Here is a 25626-nt window from a genome sequence, read left to right on the forward strand (position 1 = left end):
GCTCTTCTATGGATGCAAGCACCCCACTGGTCCCTCTGTCGCATAGATGAAAATCGCTGATCAAATTATACACATAATACGACAAAATCTCCAGCTGTCTCCAACTACAACATTTTAGTCACAAGCCTGAGAACCCTTCGTTTAGCCAACATCGCCGTCTTTCAACTCACCTAGCTGCTTCTCCGCCCAAGATGCTGCTAATAGCCCAAGGCCCCTGTCAGTCATGTGGCCCATCAGTCACCCTTCATCTGGTGAATCTGACTTTATCTTAATGAGCTGTTGTTATTCCAATGAATGAATGAAGACTGCTTCCATTCAGAATACAACAAAACAAACATTGTCCCATTACCCCAGCAGTCACCACTTCTGTCCGGCTACTGAGCAGTCAGAGGAGGCCTGCCTACACTGCAAAATCCTGTTGAAAGTTTTTACTGTGACTTTGAGGATCAAAGACATTTTTCCCTCATATTCCAATGAAATCTCTTAGTGTGAACCACTCGAAAGTGGCAAACTATAACTTTTTAAAGTCAATAAAATATTATTTTAGTACGTTAATACAATATGTCACATTTGTGGTGGTTGGAGGTGGGCTCCCTGCTCTTCTATTGTGCCTTTTAGACTTTTGACTTTTTTGTCCACTACAGGCTGACAAGATTGCATGAATTTCAAAGGGAAATATTTCGCCTTGACAAATTCTCTCTCTGTTATGACGCAACTATAGAAATCCTGGCACACATATGGGTGACTTGGGTTCAAATAGGACATGAAAGGCACAGATTGCAGTTTAAATCACTTTAAACCTGGCATCCGTTTTTTTTTCCCCAAAAAAATATCAGATCTTCAAGCTCATAACGCATCATGATGCCACGCGTTTTTAGCTTATAATAGACCGGCAATTTTTTTTTAAATGTTTGAATAGAACTGAAGTGGTTAAGATAATTCATATGAACTGTATGGCCTCTTGTTCAGCACCTGATCCCATGAAGACACTCTGCTACTCAGACAGAATGGTGTGACCTGGGGTGCTGCCCGCATTGTGCTTCCCATTGTTACATCACATTCTTGCCTGTACTGCTGGACAGGGACACGGAGGAGGAATGAGCGTGCATGTGTGTGGTGGGGGTGTTATTCCAGACATCCTGTTCTTATTGTCAACCACCCCAGGCTGACCACTGCTCAACATGTCAGGCTGAAAGAGAACAAAATGGGGGCCCAGATTCCGTTGTGCGCCACCGGGAGAGATCACACACAGAGTGTGGTCCTGGTTTGGACCATCTAACTGCTGAGGCTTAGCATTTTACATCTACCAGGGCATGACTAATGAAGCATTCAAATAATTAGGTTTCATAGTGGAAGTGGCAGTTCATACAGACAGACAGACATAAAACAGACATAAAACAGACAGACAAAGACCAACTGAAAACGTTTGTTACAAAAGGAAATATCCAGCATTATTTGGAGAGAGGACAAAAATGGACAACTTTTTACATGTGGTGTTTTGTCAATGGTTAACAAAATGTTTAACTCTTACATACTTGACTCTATATATTAGCTATTGAATTAACCTACAGTTATTCTAAATGCATGTAGCATAAAAAATGTAATTCTTCATGTGTAAAATATAACACTGTAAATATCAAATGATACTCACTAGGAAGCTGAATCAATAATATTTTATATACAATTCTTCAATGAACAACAAGGCAATTGACAATATTTCAAAGGTACCAGATTAGAATTAGGCTGTTCAGACATATTTTGTACTACCGCGCCCTCTTGTGGTTGACATCTGTCAAAGCATATTTTTTTGCGGCAAACCAAAATCAAGGCGGCGACAACAGTGCTACTGGGAGAAACACTGCAGTGTTATTGGTTACAATGACAGTAACAAGTTATCAAAACAAAGAAAGACTGCATGTGGCTTAAGTCAAACACAAAACACAGAAAAACAAGCCACTACATACTTTAGAAACAACTTGAGAGCTAAATTCTTTGAGGTTCCTTTTTTGTTTTTGTGAAAGTGCAAACTGCAAAAATGCATGAAAGGTGACTCTTAAAAAACAAAAATGACACCAGACTTCCTGAGTCAGATTCTATATGTGGGTTTGATGATTGCTCCACCTCTCAATGACTCCTCCTGATGTTCAACATCAATATAAAAATATATTTTCTAGGGCTGGGTATCATTTGGGTATCACTTTGAAGTGATAACAATAGCATATTAGTACCTTATTTGAATATCAACTATGTAACTGGAAGCACATTGGTTCATAGCAAGCCAACCCACTACGCTGAAACTGTGAAACTATTTAACTTAATAAATTATTCATTTCAAAAGCAATTTAATAAACATTAAGCAGTCGAGCTAACCAAACAAACATAACAGAATAGAAATTCTGATTGTAAGCGTAAGTAAGTAAGTATTTTAAATGTCTTAAAGACAGCAAGTACTTCAATGTTAACTGATATTTTGTCCAATAACTAAACACATCAGCTACATTTGTTGCGGAGAACTTTAGTCCAGAAATGCCGGTATAGAGGGTCAATCACGTCAGGTGTTGGTGTTGATATGAAAAGAATACACATCTTATATGGTAAGGTAGGGATTGACTGCAGGATTTGTTTGAGTGGTATTGTTATGCTGCTACTTGGCATCATATTGATTGAATCAATTTTCAAAGAAAGAAAGTACAGCATACCGGTACCCTGCCCTAATATTCACACGGGTCAACAGTACATACAGTAACATCATTCCCAAGGGCAACAGACTTGTCATCTTATAACAGTCTTAATGTCACTGCTGTAAAACACCTCCTAGAGGATTTTATTACGCCGAGGAATAATGGTCTTGCGGTAAGTCCGTCGCTCAGAGATGTTGCGTTTGACTTTGACCAGAGGTGGTGGAGCCAACTCCAGGTCCAGAGACGGGCTAGAGTAGGACTTCTTCAGTCCTACCTCCTCATCCTCATCACCCATGAAGTCTTTAGACAAGGCTTTGTCAAACAGAGCGAATTCTTTGGTGCCAACTATGGCATCAGCTGCCATATTCAAACCCTTCCAGGCCTCCAACACGCGAATGTAGACCTCATACCGACATATCTATAGTGTGAACAAGAGAAGGGTTACATTATTTTAAACAATCTGTCTGGTAGAGCATGTTAACCACTTAAAAACCTAACCGCAAAACATTTAAAATTATATTTAAAAAAAAGTAGCCAGTCTCCAAGCTCACAAGCATAAAGCATCAAGCTCACAAGTACAGTATGAAGGAGATTTCTTTCATCTTGGAAGATTTTCGATTCCCCCACGCCCCCGTCTAATAACATGCACAACATTGGGACACCAGGATTAAAGTGGCTAATACAATATAACTAGCACATCTGCAATAGTTGGAGGTAGTCGCCCATAAACGTAAATACGTAGGCCGCATTGGCCCCTGGGGCAGTACGTCAATGCCACCCCCATGTTAAGCAGGACAGCTTGCCATAACTCCACCGCAAGAAATACGCCTGAGTCATATATATCTCTGAGATTTAAACTTTTGTTTTATAATCATTATTGGTATTATCTACGTAAGATAGGGTATTATCATATGAAAACACAAATGTTGTATGTAACCAAATGTCCTATATCATAAAATAACTACATTAACATTTGTAACAAACCTAACCGCTTGCAAATTGGTTGAGCAGCAGTAGCAGCCAATGTGGTATCTACTGTATGTGTACTGTATTATATATCTATGGACTCCCTACTCTTCCATTGCGATATTTAGTCCCTGGTGTTGGGTAGGACACCTACTGGTTGACCAGTAGTACTGCCTGAAGATTACAAGCACAATATTTCCCCTGGGCAAGCAGGGATTCGGTCTTGGAAAATACATAGATGTTTGATCTACCGGCTTCAAATCTCAGGTAGGACAAAAAAATAAAAAATAACTTGCCTTTGGCATTTGGATCAGACACACAGTCAGAGGAGTAGAATTTGGAATACTAGGCTTTAAATCCATCATTAATGAGCTTTTGGTCTCGGATTAAGAACAAGCACACACAATACTAACCCAACACAAAGCAATGAACAACAATTAAGCCATTTAGAAGAAGCTCTTATCCAGAGTGATTTTAGTGCAAAGTGCCATGGATCTTTGTCAAACATCAAGGTCAGTGTCAAAGTAATAACAGTGCTAAGAACACTGTGTATATGAAAACAAGAAATGCTGCACAGGATAGCACGTAGACAACAAACGGGGAATCCATCTAAATAACATAACTAGCATCTAAATAGTCAATGAGCATGAAGTGCAGATTCAAATACAAGTATTAGGAGAGTTGGGTTGTCAGTTCTTAATTGGACAACTCTGCTAGGAGAGATATCAAGCCACACATCAAAGTGATCAAACTCTTGACAGTGTCATTTTGGTTATTGACATCATATGTCAGTAGCTTTTCAGACAACATACTGATTTACAGTATGTACATACACACTGGCAGGACAACTCTGTTTACACAACATTACATACACATACACATGCATTGCACATTTACTTGACCACGCACACCCACCTCCACAGTATTTACATGTACACACATTCTCACAACACTCCTCCTAGTACAGTACTCAGGGCTGTCACGATTATGCAATTTTACTTGACAATTAATTGTCGCTCAAATAATTGCGATTAACGATTTAAATGTGTTTCTGTCTGTCTGAACATTGGAACATTATGAATAAAAATTACATTTCCGTTTCGCTTTTAGGCTTCGTAAACAAAAAGGTGCACAGGGCAGATATGACAAATAACTTAATTTAATAACTTTTCTATGAATGCGTCACATCGTGATGCGTTTTGAGCTTATAGATCGGCTGTTTCCACTATTTTTGAAAATGTTATATAATATAATATATGAACATTTTGGAAATGATTATGAGGAATATTGCGATTATCTGAAATAATTGCGATTAGGCGATTATGAAATAATTGTGACAGGTCTAACAGTACCTCATGCTGCAGGTACTCCTCTCTGACGCGGTGTTCCTCCAGTTCTTTGGCTTTGGCCCGTCTGCCTTCTGGGAGGTTCTGGTGCAGGAACGTCAGGTCATTCTGGAAGGACTCCAGCATTCCTGCATGAGACTGCAGCTGACGCTCCTGAGTGAAGATATCAGACAACACATGATTATGTACGCCTTAATAGTCTTGATGAATAATTCATGTTTTACAGTAAAGAAGTGTATCGTCGTGCATGAATGTCAACAGTTTGGAAAACGAATTAAATCACATTTCGTATATATTATGTTTAGATTTTTGTCATGGTTAATTCCCAACAAATTACCTATGAATACCTAATACCTATGAAAAGTAAGTCATGTAGCACAGAATATTGCAAGAAAGAAAGTTGCGCAAATCAGTGACACTTTCAAAACATTGTAACACAAGATGATAACATATAACAGAAATGTTTACCGATTCAGTACGACATGAAGAAATGCAAAAAGGTAAAAAAAAAAAAAGAAGAAGAGAAAGTACCAATGTGTGTGCAGACTGTGAGGCAGGTAGGATGGGTCTACAGAACCTCCTCTGGGAGCCTACAGCGGCAGGGAAGGGAGGTGAGGAGTGGAGAGCCGACACCAGGTTCATACGGTTGATCCAAGAGCTCATCTCTGCTCTGGACCTGTGGAGGGAGGGATTAGACATGAAGAAATGGACCCTGGCTACAACACTGGCTGTTTAGAGTCATTTTTATAGCGTGGCATCTAGGGGGCAAGCCATTTTAGAAGAGCATGTGTGTCTGCGTGTGTGTGGCTAATCTCGCAAACCACTAAACCGATCAGCAGCAGATTTCGTATGGACTTCCTTGGCCAGTGGGCCAAGGAAGTAAACCGGTGAATATTTTTTTCGGTGACACATTTTGTGAATTCCTAATCTCAGATCCACTGTCCCATCATCCCTCCATATTTGGGCATTAATATGACGTAATCAACATCCTGTTTAATAATGAATTGTGTAATTGACTTGGGTGTAAATATTGCAGGTGTAAATGTCACATGCACACCGTCCTACACGGTATGCAGACGCCCTCCAGCAGACACTTACGAGGCTTGAAAGAGGAAGACCCTCCAGTCAGCAGTCTGCAAACGGAAGACATGTGGTTTCTTGGTGTAGTTGATCGCTTGCTCAGCCAGCCCATGGTGCACGCTCACCACCTCCTCTGTACTGTGGTACTCCTTCTTATACTCATCCTGATTAACACACACACACACACACACACACACGGATGACTGAAATAAATTCTCCCTCAAAAGAGAACTGTATATTTATGTGGGGTACGCCGTGAAATCTGGAGTTTAACTTAAAGGAGCACTTCACCAATTTTCAACCAATGTTCAACCATATCTTCATATAATTAGTCTTCTTCACCTAATGCTCATTATAAGATGGTACTATTTCTGTGTACTCGCTCTGAGTCTCAGGGGTGGGCTGAACTGGGTAGTTTGGAAATGTGTCTCCAGGCTAATGGAAAGTACAGGCTTTAGGTGTTTTTACACGGGAAGTGACTGAGGCACCTAGCAATTCATTTTCAAAGGGACCCGCCCTCCTGCAGCGACAGTCGACATGTGTTGAACGTTTCTTCTATGTGACGCGTAGAAACGTGTCTAGTCACATGAGGAGAGCAGTGCGACCCCGTGGATCCAGCTGCAGTGTTGCTCCCTGAGGGAAAATTCCTTTTTTATCTTACTGGAAAGTTAGCACGCTGAAATAGAAGCCACTGTTATTGCGTCAATACAAATATTAAAACATTTGAAGTCTTGTTTGAAACTACCACTGATGAAGTCATCGGCAAGCAATGTTTTGAACTACCTCTCAGAATCACCTCTGAGACACAGAGCATGTAGGCAGAAATGGTACTGTCCTATAATAGTGTGCATTAGTGAGGACCCATATATGAAGATGATGCTGAACATTTTTTCTATCAAATACACACCCCATGAAGAATTGAAGTCATGGATTTGTTTTTGTTTTTGTCGCATTGCTTAGCCAATAATTTGATGACCGGCGGAATGATGCTAATGTATCCGGTAGGACACTCAAAGGAGACTCTTTGTGTCTCCTACCGGAAATACACCCGGTCATCAAATTATTGGCTTAGGAATGTGACAAAAACAAAAAAAATCTCTATGAATTCAAGGCTTCATGGAGTGTGTAATTGATAGAAAATACGTACTATTTTGGGTGAACTACTACTTTAAGGGTGCAGAATGGAGATGTGTTAAATACCTTGTGCAAGTAGAGGACCATTCCCCTCAGCACCCCATAGAAGGTTTTCCAGCTCCTCTTGCCCCAGGGAGCTGGCAGACAGGTTAAATGATTGTTACATACAGCAATGTTAATTTAACTCTGAGAGTGTACTAATGGAACCAAATGGACCCGCCCATGAAGTCTCTAATAAATGTATTCATTTTTCATTATTTTAAATGGTCAGTGTTTCATTCTGACTGAAAGATGTCATCCAAAATATTGTACTCCAAATTCACTTTAGAGGTGGGCAAGGCAATGAATAAGTATTGCACCCAACGGAGTACCCATTGCAGACACACCCCCACACATTCAAGGGTGTGACTCATTTTCATTCAGACTGAAAGGCATTTAGTCTGCATGACTATAGAATTAACATCTCAATCAACTTGCTCCACCTGTCTTGTAACAGTGATTTCCAAATACCACTGCTGCGTGTTTGCCTCCAGTGATTAACAGGTTAATATTCCATAATGATTGAGAAGGAAAAAGTTATCATGTGTTCTAGTATTATTGCTGTTTATGTGTGCTGGCATGCCATCTGTATCAAATGAGATTATACTGTATACTTTTTGAAGTATGGATTTTGGCTTCAAGTATTATTACCCTGCCCCTATTTTGGGTATGTCATTATAGGCAAACATTTCTTTTTTTATTCAAAGGGACTTTTTTAAGTTCTCTAAATTATTATTATTATATTATTTTAAAATAATTATAAAATTCCCCAAATAGCAGATCTACGAGTGACTAGGTAGCTAACAAATGAATCTGAGAGTGACACTCTTGTTTGTTTGATAATGTAATGTGGTGAAGAAAACTAGTGTCAGAGTATACTGTATTTACAACACCACTCACTGCGTTTGCCGTCGATGTCAGCGTGTGTCTTCCGCTGGAGGAAGCCTTGTTTGAACACCGTGGCTTTGCTGTTGTGAGGTACATCCTGGAAGGGGTTGCTCTTGCAGCGCACCGGTGCATCCTCTTTTGCATCGTCCTCCAACAACATAGAGCTCTTCAGTTCCTCCTCATCACTTCCAACGGCATGGGAGGACAAAGAGCATGACAGAGAAGTTAAATTAAATGAGGAAGGTTTCATAAGGAAGAGCAAAGGACAATTGCGGCGACAAATCAAGAGCTTTCCCTGTGGTAGAATTAAACATGTGATATAGTATTTATTGGTTCCACTTACACAGCCCATTCCAAAGGCTCGTTCTTAATGGAGCTGTAGAAGTTCTGAAAGAAGAGCATAGATAAAATACTGAATGACTTTAACCACATTCTTAATCACTATTTTGGGCATGTCATAATAGGTGAACATTCGGCAAACCTAGGCAAACATTCTGTGAAAATAGCAGATCTACTTGTAGATCAACAATTTGCGGCAAAGAGATTTAGTGGAAAGGTGAACGAAGTACATAGGCTTTAAGTGGTTAATAATTTAAAGGTGGTTAAAGGATTTAACCACTTAAGCCCTATTTTTTACTAAAAAACGACTTTTTTTTAGTAAAACATGTTATTATAGGATACTGTTTGCCTATAAAAACATGTGCAAAATAGGGACACCAGGTTTAAAGTGGTTAAGTCCCTTGCAATTTCCTCAAACCAGCATATTAAAAACATTACAGTGATTTCAACAGTATGAGGGATTTACTTTCAGTAGTTCCTTGCTGAAGTTCTGGCCTTCATCCATCCCATCCAGGTTGGACACAAAGTCTGAAGAGGACATGGCCTTCCCCACATTCTACAAACAAAAATAAAAGGGTGCATAAGATGATGTGATACATTTATTATCTCATGTTTTTGATATAAATGTTTCAGGACTCACCTGTCCGTGCAAGTCACTGTTGAGAAGCATCAGGGCGCATGTGAGCATCAGCACTGTCTCTGAGAGGGAAAACCACACATGACGGTTTTATCTCTGACTGCTCAATTTTCTATCTCTGAACAAGAATGCATATCAGGACTATAGCTGCCTGCAACTATCAATTCTTTTTGCAATAAATCAAATAATCAAGAGGCTAAGCACTCGGGTGGTGCAGTGGTAAAGTCCCTGCCCACCACCGCAGTGGTTGTGGGTTCAAATCCACGTGGTGCATCCAGCTTTGTCTATGCCGAACACAATTGGCTTGTGTCCGGGGAAGGGAAGCCGGGCGGGGAGGGTGATATTGGTCATTGCATATACCCCTACGGGCTGGGGCGGCACCTGTCAGCAGGGAGTGTTGGGCGGGAGGAGTAGCACGAAGGCTCTACGTCTTCCCGGCGGGGGCTCCTCACTGGCAGGTGGTGAGTGAGTAGGATACAACAGCAGTGACAACACAGAAATGTGTGTGGGGAGGAATTAATTGGCATAAGGACTAAATTGGTGAGAAAAAGGGGGTAAAAATAATTGGCTAAAATAAATAAATAATAATAATAATCAAGAGGTTTTCCATCCCATACATTCAAAAATAGCAGATCTACAAGCACACAGACCGCTGGGATGATGTAACACATTGTGACTTTGTAGACTGTAGATCTGCTATTTTCATTTTTGAAACCTGAAAAATAGATTGTTTCATTAAAATCAAGAATTTTCTAAAATTGATTAACGGTTCCACCCCTAGTCAGGACCAGAGCTCACCTGCATCGGAGAAGGAGTGAGGGTTGCATTGATGGAAGCGGCAGGCGAAATGCTGCAGCACTCGCTCTCTCTCCTGGGTTTCCCCAATCAGAAGCACCACCTTCAGGATAGACCTGAAACAAAAAAGAAGAACATGAATAATAAAAGTATTACTCCATAATCTCCTCACAGGAGACAAGAGCATATGCTCGTGTTAGATAGCTTAACCATAATACTCACCTCAGGGCGTTGTCTAGAGTCTGTCCAGTAAAATCAAAGAATTTGAGGTATTCCTCTCCCACTGCTCGACTGAAGTCATTGCTACATAAAAAACAGACCATTCTGTGATTCGCTATCATACATTTCACAGGCAATTCCATGTAAAAACAAATGTTTGCTGAACTATAGTAAAAGGGTGCACTAAGATGAAAGACGAACAAGTTATGTCCTTACTCTTTGTCCAAGTGTCGGACCACGTCTTTACGTTGAATCCCGTCCAGCCTGTAGAGCCTTTCAGCCAAGCAAGAGGCCTTCTCCCTGTCCACCACTGTTTCATTCTCCAAGGTTCCAGCGAGCTCAGGCGGACCTCCATTTGACATCACGGTCTGCATTGGTGCACCCTTTCTACAATCTGGCTGTATATTCTGAGGTGAGTTTTTAGTCTGCCTCTCTTCCTGTGTGAACTCAGTCCTTGCTACATGCTCTGTGACTTCAGGAGATTTATTTTCTGCTTGGTTCGTCTCACCAGTCCGGTCGGTCTCAGCTTGCATTCCTGGAGGTGTTGAAGGCGTTGGAGATGGGCTACTCGTTTGCAATGACTGGTCACTCTGCTGAGACCCTTCCGTCTGCACTGGATGTTCTATCACTGCAGTGTGTGGCATCAGAGCGATTACCTCTGACTGTCTAGACTGTTCTGGTTGGCTTTCCTTTTCTGGTTGTTCTGACTCTTCTGGCCGCTCTTCCTTTTCTGACAGTTCTGTCTGCTCTTCAGTTTCTGGTTGTTCTGACAGTTCCTGCAGCCCTTCCTTTTCTGGCTGTTCTGACTCTTCTGGCTGCTGTTCCGTTTCTGGTTGTTGTGACTGTTCTGTCTGCCCTTCCTTTTCTGGTTGTTGTGACGGTTCTGTCTGCTCTTCCTTTTCTGGCTGTTCTGACTCTTCTGGCTGCTCTTCCTTTTCTGGTTGTTGTGACTGTTCTGTCTGCCCTTCCTTTTCTGATTGTTGTGACTGTTCTGTCTGCCCTTCCTTTTCTGATTGTTGTGACTGTTCTGTCTGCCCTTCCTTTCCTGGTTGTTGTGACTGTTCTGTCGACTCTTCCTTTTCTGATTGTTGTGACTGTTCTGGCAGCTCTTCCTTTCCTGGTTGTTGTGACTGTTCTGTCTGGCCTTCCTTTTCTGGTTGTTGTGACTGTTCTGGCAGCTCTTCCTTTCCTGGTTGTTGTGGCTGTTCTCTCGACTCTTCCTTTTCTGGTTGTTGTGACTCTTCTATCTGCCCTTCCTTCTCTGGTTGTTCTGACAGCTCTTCCTTTCCTGGTTGTTGTGGCTGTTCTGGCTGATTGTCCCTTTCTAGTTGTTCTGACTGTTCTTCCTTTGATAGTTGTTCTGACTGTTCTTCTGACTGTTGTGACTGTTCTCTCTGCTCAATGTGTTGAGATTGGTCAAGAAGTTCTGGCTCTGTTGATTTGTTTGAGTATTCGTTGGAATATTGTGTTTGGTTTAGTAACTCAGCCCAATTTGATGGCTGGAATTGCTCTGATGGTTCAGTGTTTTCTAGGTGCATGGGTTCAGAGTCTTGTGGCTCCACAGAATGTGCTGTTGTTTCTTCACAAAGTCTTGTCTGCTCTGATGGCGGTTCTACACTATATGCATTTTCTGTCTGGTTATTCTGCTCTGATTCCTCCTGACAGATTTCTGTGAGGTGCTGAAGGACCTCTGCTATCTGTTCAGAATTTGAAATCTGATTGACTACTTCACATGCTAGAGGCTCTACAATGGTCTCATTGTTGAGATCTGTATTTTCACGCAACCGCCACCCTTCTGTCAACTTCTGAAACTCTTCTGAATGAATCGATTGATCAGGCTTTATGATTAGTCCAACATGGTTGCTGCACTCTCCAAGCTGCTCCCTAAAAAAGGGGTGAGAAATATGTGTATTATTTATTAATGTAATTATATAACACCACAAATGAATAACAGCCAAAGGCACAACATGAAGTAAGTGCAGGGCAGTTGTGTTTGCCTCTTCCACCCACCGTCCTTTTTAAATAAAGGCTTGTCACCATCATTGCTCTTACTGGTAATACTGCTGGTGTTATTCATACAGCTTAGGTTGAGTTTAAAATAACAGACACAGACGGGGTGCGTGGCACTCAGTTTAGACACACATTTGGACCACAATGGAAATAACCTCTCAAGCTGTTTTGTGTTCTATCATTTTGATAGCTACGTACAAATACAGTATATGTTAAAGGGATAGTCTCCATACGGCCGCAGTTCTGTATGGAGACACAAAGAGTCTCCTTTGTGTCTCCATACGGAACTGCTGCCGGTCATCAAATTATTGGCTTAGGAATGCGACAAAAACAAAAAAACATCCATGAATTCAAGTCTCCATGGGGTGAGTAATCGATAGAAAAAAAGTAATTTTGGGGTTGAACTATCCCTTTAATGTACAGTATATGCATTAATGTCAATAAAAAGTCAAATCAATCAATGAATAACATGGATATCCACATTGTCCTTATGAAAATATATAACATAAGAAGTCATATTACTCACCTTTCACATGGACCTTTTAGAACAACTGACACAGGTTCTTCATTCTCTTCATTGCAGGGAATCTTTGTCACAGTCTCGTCTTCCCCGTTATAATTTTCATCTTCCACTCTTCCCAGATGCTGCTCTTCAGTCTTGAGACTCTTTACTGTAGCAGAGCGAGGCTCTTGCTCCAAGTCAGTCTGCCCAGTCAGCAGAATGTCAGGCCTTTCCTGTTCCTCATCCAGTCTTGAGTCGACCACATTCTGCCTCTCCTCCCCAGGCTCAGAGTCTACAATCCCCTCCTCTGTGATCAGTAATGTCTCTGCAGGTTCAACAGCTTCTTCTGTTACCGACTGTCCATCCTCTTCCTCTGTATCTGCCTGTGAGATTTCTGCAAGCCCATCTGGAAATAGGGGAAATTACTCGTGAGTCGTGTAGTCACATTAAAACATATTCAGATTTGTGAAACGTAAAGTAGGATTTTGTAAAGTAGAAGTTTGCATCACTTTAAGACCGTAAAAAATGAACAGTGCACTGAATTTCTAAGTATACATTTCAATTCATAAAGGTTACACCCACCATCAGTATCGATACAGTCTGGTAGCTCCCACACTGGATCTTCCTCTTCCTGTGTTGTCTGTTTTGTTTCTTCCTCTGTATTTAACATATCACATGGCTACAGATTGCAACATACAGGATGTTGTGTGTTAGGGAACTTGTGATTAACATTAGGTTCATCATTAGACAGCTGTGATTTGAGTCTCGTCTGACCAACACATGCACCTGCCGACGCTAACTCTGAAATAACTTAGACATACAGTAGCTATATAGACAGCATGTCTAAATGTAGATTTACTCTCAGACAGACTGCTTTAGCAGAAAGCACACACACTCGTATATTGGCCAAAGCTGACAAAAGAATAAAATAATTACATTTCTTTCTCTGTCTCCACATACCTGTGAAACACTTCCTTTCTCCTCTACAGTTGAGTTTAGAGGCTGTAGTGCCGCAAGCCCATCATCATTCTGTGTGTCCTCCTCTGAGGTAAAGTCAGTGTCCTGTGGCTTTAAAAAAGAAACAGAGTCCAGCTCAGCCAAGCTGTTGTCGACTGTGGGGTAAGGCGTCTGAGAAGAGGGGACAGGCATGTCCCATTGCACCGTGGCAAAAGACAGAGCTACAGAAGGATGTGTCATGGGGTATACAGGTAAAATGATTGGACCCCATTGGCTTTCTGCCTCCTCAGGATCATCCAGGCCTCCAGCAGGTGGAAGAGCATGGGGTTGTTCCTTACTGTCCACCTCATTCATCTGGACCTCTTCTTCCCAGACAATGGCTAGCTTCTGGTTGCTGAGCTGTGGATGGTCCACCGATGGCCATGATTCCTTTTGAAAATGCTCATTGTCTGAATCGTATGGAATAGAGGAGAATGTGCCGTCTTCCTCCATTAGCTTCTACTTCAGTCTGCCCTCGTGTCAGGATGTCAGGTTTTTGGCTAGGTGTAGCTGTGAGTGTCTGACAGTTAAGAATTGTTTTCTGTTGTATGAGGAGTGGCCATCTTTTAACGATGTCACCCAAACGCCATCACATGGGACCCCTAAGATGTGGCATGAACTCCAATGCAGCCCAAATGAATGAAAGAATATCTGCGAAGAAGAAAGGAAAACAAATCTAAATCCAAAATAAACATTTAACTACATCCCAGCCTAAAACCACACTTCCCTCCATGTCCAAAACTAGACACGTGTTTGTTTAGGTTATGTGGTTTTGCCAAACTGGTTCTATGTAAATAAAAGAACCATGATGTAATTAATCTGCATGAGAGAAGTCATGAGAGATAAAAACAAATATTCATAGTACTCACACTGAATTTAGCAGTTAGAGCAAATGTTTTAGTGTTAAAGACCTTATAATCCTTAATTGTGTACATTTATGAAAGAAGACCAGAAACAAGTACAAAAAAGCATTAAGTAAAACATTTAGTAAAAAACAGTTTTTAAACAATACAGAAATGATATATCCTAGGCTCACTCACCACTTTTACAGTCTATTAGAATTCCACGCAAGGAATACTGTACCTATCTTCATTCACTTGTGAAATTTTAGTGTGGCGGGACGGATGTAATGCAACGACCTTTACCAAAACGTTACAAAAGCACATCTGCACTTCCTGGACACAGAAATCAACCAAGCGAGTGAAAAAGAATGAGAGAGAGAGAGAGAGAGAGAGAGAGAGAGAGAGAGAGAGAGAGAGAGAGAAAACACACACACACACACACACACACACACACACACACACACACACACACACACACACACACACACACACACACACACACACACACACAGACTAAAAGTAGGTGTACAGCAAACATTGAGAATGACAGAGCAAGAGTCAAAGGGTGGGGTTGAGGGGTTGCTTTTGGTAAGTGGTTTAACGGTCGGTGTCCAATGCTTATCTTAATACCACACTGCTGAAGTTGTGGTGATGGATAAAACCTGGAAAGATTTAAATAATGACATTCTCAACCCACATATCTCATCTAGACACACAGAGCAACAACATGACATCAGCCAACCGTGTAGTCAATGTTTGATTTCCTGTCTGGACTCTCAAAAACTCGATTCTGCGATGTGGCCAGCCATCAGCAAGAATGAAAATGTTCCAAAATAATGTTTAGCACATGATGTGTGCTAAACCCATGCAGGTTTTTCTTTTCACTCTCTCTCCTTCTCTTTGTCTATCTTAATTATTCTGTTGATGTCACACAACCAACATCCGAGCACAGCTTTGACCACATTTCCTGTGTGGGTGCCTGCTTCTTACTTCCTGTCAAGGTGCAACTAACTAACTCTTGATGTCACACCAATAGAGTCATGGTTCAATCTAGGGCAGTGGTTTTCAAACTTTATGTGCTCAAAGCACACCAATGGGCAATTCAGAATCTCAAGGCCTGAAGTCCCGGATGACAACACCAAGGAATGGACGAGCTGTAGCTTCCAAACCCTGCTTCACACAGCAGAAGCCATGGGATGACTTGTGTGAGTGAGTGTGAGATAGAATTTGCCTCTGTACTGGGAAATGAGTGCACACAAAGTACTTGATATAGTAAGGCCTGTCACAATTACATAATCGTCTAATCGTAATTATTTTAGATAATCGCAATTATCTTTGCATAATTGTCATAATCGTTTGCATGTTGAAACATTTTCATACATTTTTAAATATCAAAAAGAAGCAGAAATAGCAGATCTACACGCTTACAACACGTCACTTCGTGCCGTGTTGTAAGCTTGTAGATCAGCTATGTCTGCAATTAAAGTTTTGGGGGAAAATATAACATTATCAAATATGTCAATAATTTATTTATTTCAGTTATTTGTCATGTACTGTCCCTTGCAATTCGTGATTACAAAGCAGAAATTAAGTGTTTATTCATAATGTTACACTGTTCAATGCCAAAAACACAATTAAATCGTTAATCGCAATTATTTGTGCGACAATTAATCATCAACTTAACTTTGTAATCATGACAGCCCTAGATATAGTAAATAAATAAATACAAATATTCAAAACCTTTTGTATAGTTGTATATATTGCTATAATAATGTGTGGTTGACACAAAATCCCAAGACACACCTGGACTTCTTCTGTGAGAAGATATTTAAGATATTTAGTGTTTATATCTGTAAAATATATTGTGTTTGGTATAGGAGCAGTTTAGAGATAATCTTCTATGGTGCCTGATGTTATCTTCTGCAACTTGTAGATGGTAAAAGCTTTTTAAAGTTTAAAAAAGGTTCAGATATTCCTCTATAGCTAGATCATTTTGACCCCATTTAAAAAAATATTTTTTAATGAATGAATAAATAAATAAATTCTTTGCCACTTTGGAAATGTTGTTAAGATTTTCACCTACAGTATAATAACATGCCCAAAATATGGACACCAGGGTTAATGTAGTTAAAAGAAGTATTTCTGTCAGAATATAAATATGAGAATGAAAAAAGTATGGTATGGTTGCATGGCAGAATCATGCACCATACTGCACACATCACATCACAGGCCTGAGGAGATGTATATAATAATACAGTCTCAGGCTGTATCATAGACGAACGAATAGAACAACGAATAAAGAGACCTAATGTCAAAAGATTAAGTTGGTGAACGATAAACATAATGGGAAAACAAAGATCAGCATTATCAAACTTCAAAGAACAACATGGTTTTAGAAGTAAAGTCAGGCTTTGAGGACTGAAGTCTGACTTACCCTCTCTAGGCTCCTGAAAGACACATCATATGATCAGACAGTGTGTGAGACTGTAAGTAAGTCAAGTATTGTGGGAGGGGAAAGTCTCAGCACTAGGCTAGTGTTGTAGCTCTGTCAAAGAGCTGATCTTCAGAGACAGCATACACACAGACACACCTTCCCCCACACACATAAGACATGTGCACTTGCATGCGCGCGCCGTGGACACATACACAATCAAAAATGTTAGCTGTATCTCTACTCTTGCCTGTATATGTCCTGTGTTTCATGCATACTGCAGTGCTGCTATGACAACTGATTTTTTGAAGCGGGATCAATACATGTCTGTCTATCTATCCACACACACACACACACACACACACACACACACACACACACACACACACACACACACACACACACACACACACACACACACACACACACACACACACACACACACACACACACACACACACACACACATCCCTCAGAGCTCCTTGTCTCGGAGCTGCTAAATATCTATTTGCTCCTCTTTGTCATTAGAGTCTTTAGCCTGAGGTGTCCCATAAATAAACACATGCAAGTCATAAGCCCTGGACCTGATGCGTTCCCCCCTCCTCCTCCTCCTCCTTCTCCTCCACTGTCCTACCTCTCCTCTCTGGATAGATCGGGATCAGACTTCCGCCTCCTCTCGCTGTTTCCAACACGGACACGCTTGAGGAAGAGGGAGAAGACGGGAGGAGGGGTAGAGAGGTAGATAGGCAAGCTGAAAGAGGCAAACAAAAAGGAAGACATGGGACATTGTGATTGGCAGTCAGCAGCTCAGAGACACCTGAGAGGCCTGGCTGGGGCCTCCGCCCACCACACGCCTTGAAGGCACACATATACACATACACACACACACACACACACACACACACACACACACACACACACACACACACACACACACACACACACACACACACACACACACACACACACACACACACACACACACACACACACACACACACACACACACACACACACACAGAGAGAGAGAGAGAGGTCAGGCCAGGGGAGTGGCTTTTCTTCATTCCTGCAGCTGAATGATGTGGTAGATGAAAGACATACTATGCAAGTTAAGTTATATAAGCCAACAAGCCTTGGACCAAGTCTGACAGAGATGACAGGACAATGACATCACCAGCTAGCTTCACTAGTGTGCTAGTACTGTACATTGGTTCTCAAAGTGCGGTCCGGGGACCCCCAGGGGTCCTTGGGGGGGGGGGGGGGGGGGGGGGGTTCCAGGGGGTCTCCAACAAAAAAAGTTAATATCATACTTTATACGTTGGCTACTCAATAATAGTAGATCTACAAGCTCATAGTGCGGCACAAAATATGTTTTAAAGCAAACATTTTGAACCAAAATCTTTGCCTCTGGAGGTCTCTGGCACAAAATGGAGAAGGGGTCCGCAGCCAAATACAAATGATTGTGGGGGTCCTTCCTTGACATGAAAAAGAGAACCACTGGGCTAGTAGGTCAAACTGTGACACATTCCATCACATTGGAACTGCCATAATAAGCCTACCCTGAGCCTGAAAGCTTATTTAAAATCAATAGCCATGTATGATTACGAGTGTAAACAATGATTTACCTCAGGTTTCCGTGAGCAGCTGCAGTGTAGTCACTTTGTTTAGCTTTCCCACCGAGCACCTCGGTTTTAGGGGTTTTGACGTTTACTTTTTTTTTTGTATTGATCAGTAACTGCTCCCGAACGGCAGAGGGCAGTAAAGACGTCGGTGTGGTGCAAATAGAAGCAACAACAAAACAAACGTCAGGGCCGTCTGTCCTGTCCAGTGTTGCCATGTCCGCTTATTATAAGCGGCTTTGGGCTTGTTTTTCTTTCTTTTTAAAGTGTAGTTTTGGTCTTTAATGTTGTTTAAACCAGTGTTTCTTAAACATTTTCATGTCAGGGACCCCTAAATTAATATGTATTTGTCCACAGACCACCCCTATGAAAACATTTGGTGACAGGGACCCTCCCTTAAACAAGATTTGTGTTGTTAAAATGTTTTAAAAATGTTCCAAAATTACCTATTTCTTTCTCCAAGATTTCTCTCGTAGCCATGGCACGACGGTCGTCTGTCACGACCGTCATGGATGAACTTCAACCTGATGTTTGCACTTTCTCCAACGTTCAGATTTCAAATATAAAGTGTTTACCCCATGGCCACAGATGTTACAATTATGTCTGGGCCCTCAAAAGTACACGTATCTTCCGTATTGTTCTATACAAAGCATTTTAATCCGATCGGTGGCCATTTCTCCGTTTTTTCGCCATTCGCCATGTTTTCAACTACACGACTCTATGGTTTGGAAGGTGTATTGCACTCTGATACATTATACCTCTATGAGGAAAATGACCACCAATCGGATTAAAATGCTCTTTATTGACAATACGGGATATACAGGTACGTCTAAGGGCCCGTACATAAGTGTAATATTCGTGGCCGCAGGATAAGAACTTTATATTAGAATTTAGAAATGTGAACGTTTATGTAGATGTATGGGCCAAAAAGGGAGAAAGTGAAAACACCTGGTTGAAGTTCATGATATGACAGTCATGTTTGCTCTATGCACAGCAGAATTGGGCCCCTTCCTTACTTCCTTCACATGTGTTACCAATGATACTAATTAAGGCTCTGTTCCATTTAGTGTGGCACAGTGGTTGTCTTATTTTCAAGGACCCCCATAACACTCAGAGTTACACACCCACCATAAGGGGCCATTTGGGAACCAAAATATAGCGTTTCTAGTGAGCCAACATGCACAATATCAGCACCCTGACCAGAATGGAACAGAGCCTTCATTAGTATCATTGGTAACACCTAAGAAGGAAGTAAGGAAGAGGCCCAATTTCCTTCCAATATGGTTGCTGTGCATAGAGCCTATTTCTCGTAGAATCTGGCAACACTGGTCCTGTCGCGTCACTTTCATGCGACCCCGTCTATGTGCTTTTGTTTGTTCCGCACACGGCAGCAGCAGCGACGCGCACACACCCACTCCGAAAAGATAGATGGTCTTTTTTTTTGTATTAATGCTGCGAATTTTAAAACCATCGGCATAGTTGTGGATTGATGTTATAAAGCGTCAGATCATGGCCGTCTCCACCGATCTGAGAGGGTTCCTGGAGTCGTCGTTGAACGAGATCTTCAGAGCCACCGTGAGTGACATCCTGGACTCTGTGGACAGGACCCTGTGCGAGTATCAAGGAAAAGTGCACAGAATGGAGGCTGAGAACGAAGACCTCAGACGGATGGTCTATGATGCACAGCAGACCAGCACGGACCAGTCTTCTTCAGCCAGAGGTCAGTGTTGCCAGGTTTTGAGAGGGAAACAAGCAATCGAGTCTATGAAAACAATCCCAAAATAAGCAATTTAGGCCAGTGTGGTTCTCAAACTTTTTCATGTCAAGGACCCCTAAATTGACACTTATTAGCCCGTGGACCCCCATTTGAAAATATATGCCCACGGACCCCCCATAAGAGATGATTTTTACAGCTCTAGCAGTCAATTCTCAACCATTTTAATTGTGATTTAGGCCACATGACATGAGCACTTTAAACCTATATACAACATCGGCTGTTTGAAAATATTGATGCGACGCGTTGTGAGCTTGTAGATCTGCTATTTTAGAAAATAATCCCAAAGTCGCTTATAATTAGCGGTCATGGCAACCCGTGTGGTCTGGTGGTGAATGAAATAGTATTTATTTATAAAAGCTTCTGTTTAGTTGTGTGAAATGCTAACAGGCTGGCCTAGCGTCACGCTGTCACTGACCTTTTGTTCAGAGACAGCCAGTGGCTATTTTGATGTGACTATCATTTCAAATTTGTAGACTGTTGATAAAGAAGCTGCGATCTGGAGGTACTGTGTACCTAAAAGTGTTTCTGTGTCTATCAAGACTCAAGATTTTTATTGTTACATCTTACAAACATGTGCGGAACATCTTGGAACACCAAGACCAACGTTCTTTGGTCTTGGTTCATTGGTACATTGTAGCATCAATAATAAACTATAACAAAGATATAATATTAATAGCAGCAACAATAAACAATAACAAAGAAATAAGGAATAACAGCAATTGCAAGAAAGAACACAGAATGTTGGTTATTGTACATTTGAGGTGCTTGAAGGTGGTGTGTGCATGGTTTCTACTTCTAAATGTTAGCCATGTGCGTGCGCGCTGTGCGCACTGTGCAGTATGTGTGCATAATAATTATATATGTATATTTACATTCTTTCTATGAGGTAATCGTTCACAGTATTCTGTTGGGTTGTTGTAGTGTCAACTATACTATTTTGTTTATAATCTTTGGGACCTTCATTTTTTTCCCCCCACAGACATGAGTGACCAGGACACGGCACTAAAGTACGAACCTCTGGAATGGGATGTTTCTACCTTCTCGTCCGCTCATAGTGCGTTCAAAATGTCCATATGCAGCAGTGACAAGAAGAGCTCCAGGAGGAAGAATAAAGACAGGCTGAGGGAGAACAGAACGCCATCTGCCTCTTTTTCACTACCAGCCACCCAAATGGTTGAAGAACCCTGCTGCGTGACTACATCAGATGCAGGTGTGCCCGACTCGTCTTTAGTATCGATAAAAACTGAACCTGCCCTGGGTGACGGCGGCTGTGCTATTGATCTCTCCAAGCCTCTTCTCGTTCCAGTTCCTAGGCCAATAAAGTCAGAGAGCCCCCCTACTATCAGTTATGAGAGTCAAGATGTGTATGTGCCTCTGGAGCCATCTCTAGGTGCTGATCAAGACTCGACAGGCGGTGACAGCGAGGTCAAAGTCACCATTGTTTCTGACAGATTCTTGGAGGTGTGTGAGGATGAGGATGCACCCTTTGTGAAGTCTGAGGAGGAACCTGAAGAGAATTTACAGTATAGTCATGATGAAGAGGGGTTCTCTAAGGCAGGGTTACCCCCTACTGAGCATTTACTGAGCTATTACCCTGAGCCAGAAATGGATGCTGCTGATATAAGTGATATAAGTGGAAAGGGATTCACACCAGACATGAAGCAGGTGCAAAAGGACCGTGTCCCTGAAACAACAGATTTTTTAGAGAACCGCGACAACTTTTTGCGTTGCCCTGTGTGTCCCAAAACCTTTAGTCGAGCAACCTCCCTCAACATCCACATTAAGACCCACAGTGGTGAGAAAGCGCACAGCTGCGGTTATTGTGGCAAACGTTTTGGGCGGGCTGACCTCCTGAAATCACACAAACGCACCCACACCGGTGAGAGGCCCTACTGCTGCAACATCTGCAGTAAGAACTATGCCCACCCCAGTCAGCTCAGGATACACAAACGTGTTCACACTGGAGAACGACCTTATTCTTGCCCTTACTGTGGGAAGCGCTTTAACGAGCACAACCAGCTCAAAGTCCACCTACGAACCCACACCGGTGAGAGGCCTTACAGTTGCAACCAGTGTGGCAAAACGTTCAGCAATGCAGGCAATCTGCGCATTCATGAACGGATCCACACGGGAGAGAAGCCATACTGCTGTGCTCAGTGTGGGAAAAGATTCAATGGTCTGGGTGATCTGAAAACACATTACAGGATTCACACAGGGGAAAGGCCCTATAGCTGTGAGCTGTGTAAGAAGACCTTCAGCCAGGCTGGCCACCTCACAATACACATGCGAATGCACACTGGAGAGAGGCCATATAGTTGTACTGAATGCGGAAAGAAGTTCACAGTCGCTAGCAGCCTCAAACTGCACCTGAGGACTCACACTGGGGAGAAGGAGTATATCTGCTCTTACTGTAGCAAGAGTTTCAGCAGGTCTGGCCACCTGAAACGACATGAACTGGTCCACACCAAAGAAAAGGTCTTCCTCTGCAGCCAGTGTGGCAAGACGTACACTGATCAGTCCTCCCTTAAAAAGCACCTAAAGATGCATGCAGCCAGGGAGATGAAGGCTCAAATGGAGGGAAGCACCAGCACAGCTGAGGTAAACTCTGATGCTGCCCAGTTGACTGATGCTGACCCGTCTTCAGCTGTTTAACCGCCTAAGCCCTATATACTTCGTTGTATGACAAAATAGTGAAAATAGCCGATCTACAAGCTCACAACGCGCTGCGTTGCATCACGTTGTGAGCTTGTAGATCGGTTATTTTCACTGAATGTTCGCCTATTATGATATGCCCAGAATAAGGACACTAGAGTTCATGTGGTTAATAAATGTGAGAGCCAAATCCTTGAAGGTGATTAAGCTAAAGGCTTAGAACAGATCGTGCTGTATATGATTTGTGTTACAGTGCAATACACTGTCGTCTAATCTTTGCTGTGATTTAGTAGGCCTACAATATTTAGCAATACGGTATTATTAATGATTAAATTAATTATCTCTGATGATTAAAATTGTTATTCTCCTTGTAGTCTGCAGGCAAGCCCCATTCCCTTAACTTGATTGTTGTTTATTCTCAACATAATGGTTTATGAAATTATGAGCGATGCCATTGTTGTTAAAACAGAGTTGCGTATGTTACCAAAGTCTCTAACATAAAATATTTTGGAAATGGTATTATGGGAAAAGAAAATGCTTGAATGGATTTTTAATTAAATTAAGGTGCTTTTATACTCATTAACACTACTAGGTGGCAACAGGTAGAACATTGTGCAACATCATGTTGATTCTACAAGCAAATCATTAATATTGTGCTGTATATAGCTTTAAGTATATGGTCAGTATTCTGCTCATATTGAACTGACAAGAATGTATTTGTATAGGCCTAATGCTAGAGTATGAGACACAGAGATGTTTTAATACAAATAGAACTGCGTTCAACAATATTCCTACTCAATAACTGTTTTACAAGCCATACTGATTTTAAAGATGAATGTTGTGATCTTAGAGCATTTGTTATAGGTTGAACGGTGTACCACCAGGAATCATGTCTATTACCACTAAGTATGTACAAGTCGGGGTGCAAGTAAGACGTAAAATATGTTTATGATGATAGGGCTACTGTAAGTGTTGTTGCAGCTGATTAATATGCCTACATAACAAGGTATTTTGAAATGGCTATTTGTTACTGGGAATTCAATGTGGAGTTTTTCTTTTGTGTGCTTCATGTCTAAATTAAAAAAGATAATCCAAATGTTCCCGTAGTTTTATTTGCTTCTTATATTTACCATATCATCCAATAAATTAAGGCAATGGTTTTAGATAAAAATAAAAAAAAACAATAACATTACAACACAGTCCACAATGACATTGTCTTGCACAGTCAACATAATTTGTGCAGAAGAGCTAATGCCACACTGTACATGTATTCAGAATAACTCAACATCTGTCCTTTTAACAAACATTGTGAAAACAATATATACATACAATCATTGTTCCTACAGTAGCAAATAAAGATTTACCTCCACGCCCATTCTTAACCTGGGTTACTGTGGCAACACAGGCCAGAGCTCCATGTCTTCTTACCGGACAGATAGAGCACAGGCTGGATGCTGCTGCTGAAGTCCATCAAGCCAAATGCAACATAGTGAATATAGCAGTGGAACACATCAGGAGAAAAATATTGCTTGAAAGGGAATAGTGCCACAGGTGGAAAATAGTTAAAGACTATGATGGCCAAAATGATCAGGACCATCTTGAAGGCCCTTTTTTTGACAGGGTGCATCTCATCCCGCCCGGGCCCCGACTGCCGGAGTGCCCAGAGGATTGCAATGTTACAGAACACCATGAAGGCAAACGCTGCAAGGATCAGGACAGTGAAGGCCATCTCAAATTTGACAATAGTGCCCACGCACTTGCAGACAGCGTAGGCCAGCGTGACGAGCCATACCACCGTGACCAGGACAGCTCTGTGGTGGCGGTCCTTTAGTTCAGTGAAGACGATAGGGTGGAGCACAGCCATGTAGCGGTCCAGGCAGATGCAGGACAGAAAGAACGGCGAGGAGTCTTTGACGCCGTAGATGAAGCGCAGTACGTACCAGGTGCTGCCAGTCGTCAGGTAGACAAGGTTGGCGATCTCCAGAGGAATGGTGAGGCAGAAGAAGATGTCCAGCACTGCCAGGTGGAGTATAAAAATGTCCGAGGTGGACGAGTCCCCCTTGTTCTTGTGAATGAGCCATAGCACCATTATGTTAGCTGGAATACCTAGTAACATGTTAATGAGCTGCAAGCTCAGGTACCAGATTAAGACGGCTGGCATGTGTGCGCAACCCTCGTACACTGTCTTCTCTGCATCACTTCTCTGCATCTTCTCTGACCCATTGATGGGTCTTAGGGAGATGAGCAGCAAAGAGGAGTTGATGTAAAATACCTCCATGATGGCTGGATTGGTGTGGTCTCGCGGGAGGACACAACCCGATAACCAATAGTGATCCACCTCTGCAAAGAATAAAATGGTAAGATCAGAATTTACAATGTATTCAGCATGAGAGAGCTAATTGGAGTGAAGGACTGTTTACCTTTCTTATCAGACTGTTCCTGTCATCATACACATCCATGTGTACTTCCCGTAAAGCTGTCAATGATTTGTCTATATCCTAAATGGGACATAAATATTCCCCCAACTGTTGCACATCACTGAAAGGTGCCTCTGCTCTCTTCATTTGACTCTGATGGAACATTAATATTTTCTGCATGAAAATACTTCAAATTCAAATTCAGTAAATAGAAGACAACCAATAGCAATAACAAAGCTTCTTCCCTTGTTAATTA

At 41.7% G+C, this 25626-nt stretch overlaps 3 protein-coding genes across 6 annotated transcripts; 1 reads left to right on the plus strand and 2 right to left on the minus strand.

Moving 5' to 3' along the window:
• Nucleotides 1-1657: 1657 nt before the first annotated feature.
• Nucleotides 1658-18617, minus strand: LOC311038344 (uncharacterized protein). 4 transcript variants are annotated; one of them, XM_084047815.1, is made up of 17 exons: nucleotides 18531-18617; nucleotides 17540-17656; nucleotides 13597-14283; nucleotides 13219-13315; nucleotides 12661-13042; nucleotides 10341-12008; nucleotides 10128-10208; nucleotides 9909-10021; nucleotides 9114-9172; nucleotides 8940-9029; nucleotides 8478-8521; nucleotides 8147-8319; nucleotides 7274-7344; nucleotides 6092-6237; nucleotides 5525-5669; nucleotides 5000-5146; nucleotides 1658-3099 (listed from the first exon to the last, which is right to left on the minus strand). In XM_084047815.1, exons 3-17 carry the CDS (start codon nucleotides 14083-14085, stop codon nucleotides 2815-2817), a joined length of 3990 nt encoding a protein of 1329 aa, XP_083903941.1. In that variant the 5' UTR covers nucleotides 14086-14283; nucleotides 17540-17656; nucleotides 18531-18617; the 3' UTR covers nucleotides 1658-2814. The 4 variants fall into 4 exon arrangements, with proteins under 4 accessions (XP_083903941.1, XP_083903942.1, XP_083903940.1 ...); XM_084047816.1 differs by lacking the exons at nucleotides 17540-17656; nucleotides 18531-18617 and adding an exon at nucleotides 16909-17221; XM_084047814.1 differs by lacking the exons at nucleotides 17540-17656; nucleotides 18531-18617 and adding an exon at nucleotides 14673-14818.
• A 1303-nt stretch (nucleotides 18618-19920) lies between these two features.
• Nucleotides 19921-24040, plus strand: LOC311037386 (uncharacterized protein). Its single transcript, XM_084046524.1, has 2 exons — nucleotides 19921-20244; nucleotides 21281-24040. The coding sequence occupies exons 1-2, from the start codon at nucleotides 20034-20036 to the stop codon at nucleotides 22951-22953; spliced, it is 1884 nt and encodes a 627-aa protein (XP_083902650.1). The 5' UTR covers nucleotides 19921-20033; the 3' UTR covers nucleotides 22954-24040.
• A 291-nt stretch (nucleotides 24041-24331) lies between these two features.
• Nucleotides 24332-25231, minus strand: hcar2 (hydroxycarboxylic acid receptor 2; the record flags this gene model as incomplete). Its single annotated transcript, XM_084047151.1, has 1 exon — nucleotides 24332-25231. The coding sequence occupies one exon, from the start codon at nucleotides 25229-25231 to the stop codon at nucleotides 24332-24334; it is 900 nt and encodes a 299-aa protein (XP_083903277.1).
• Between the last annotated feature and the right edge of the window lie 395 nt (nucleotides 25232-25626).

The sequence above is a fragment of the Gymnoscopelus microlampas genome (assembly GCF_963454915.1).
Source record: "Gymnoscopelus microlampas genome assembly, chromosome: 21".
Lineage (NCBI taxonomy): Eukaryota > Metazoa > Chordata > Actinopteri > Myctophiformes > Myctophidae > Gymnoscopelus > Gymnoscopelus microlampas.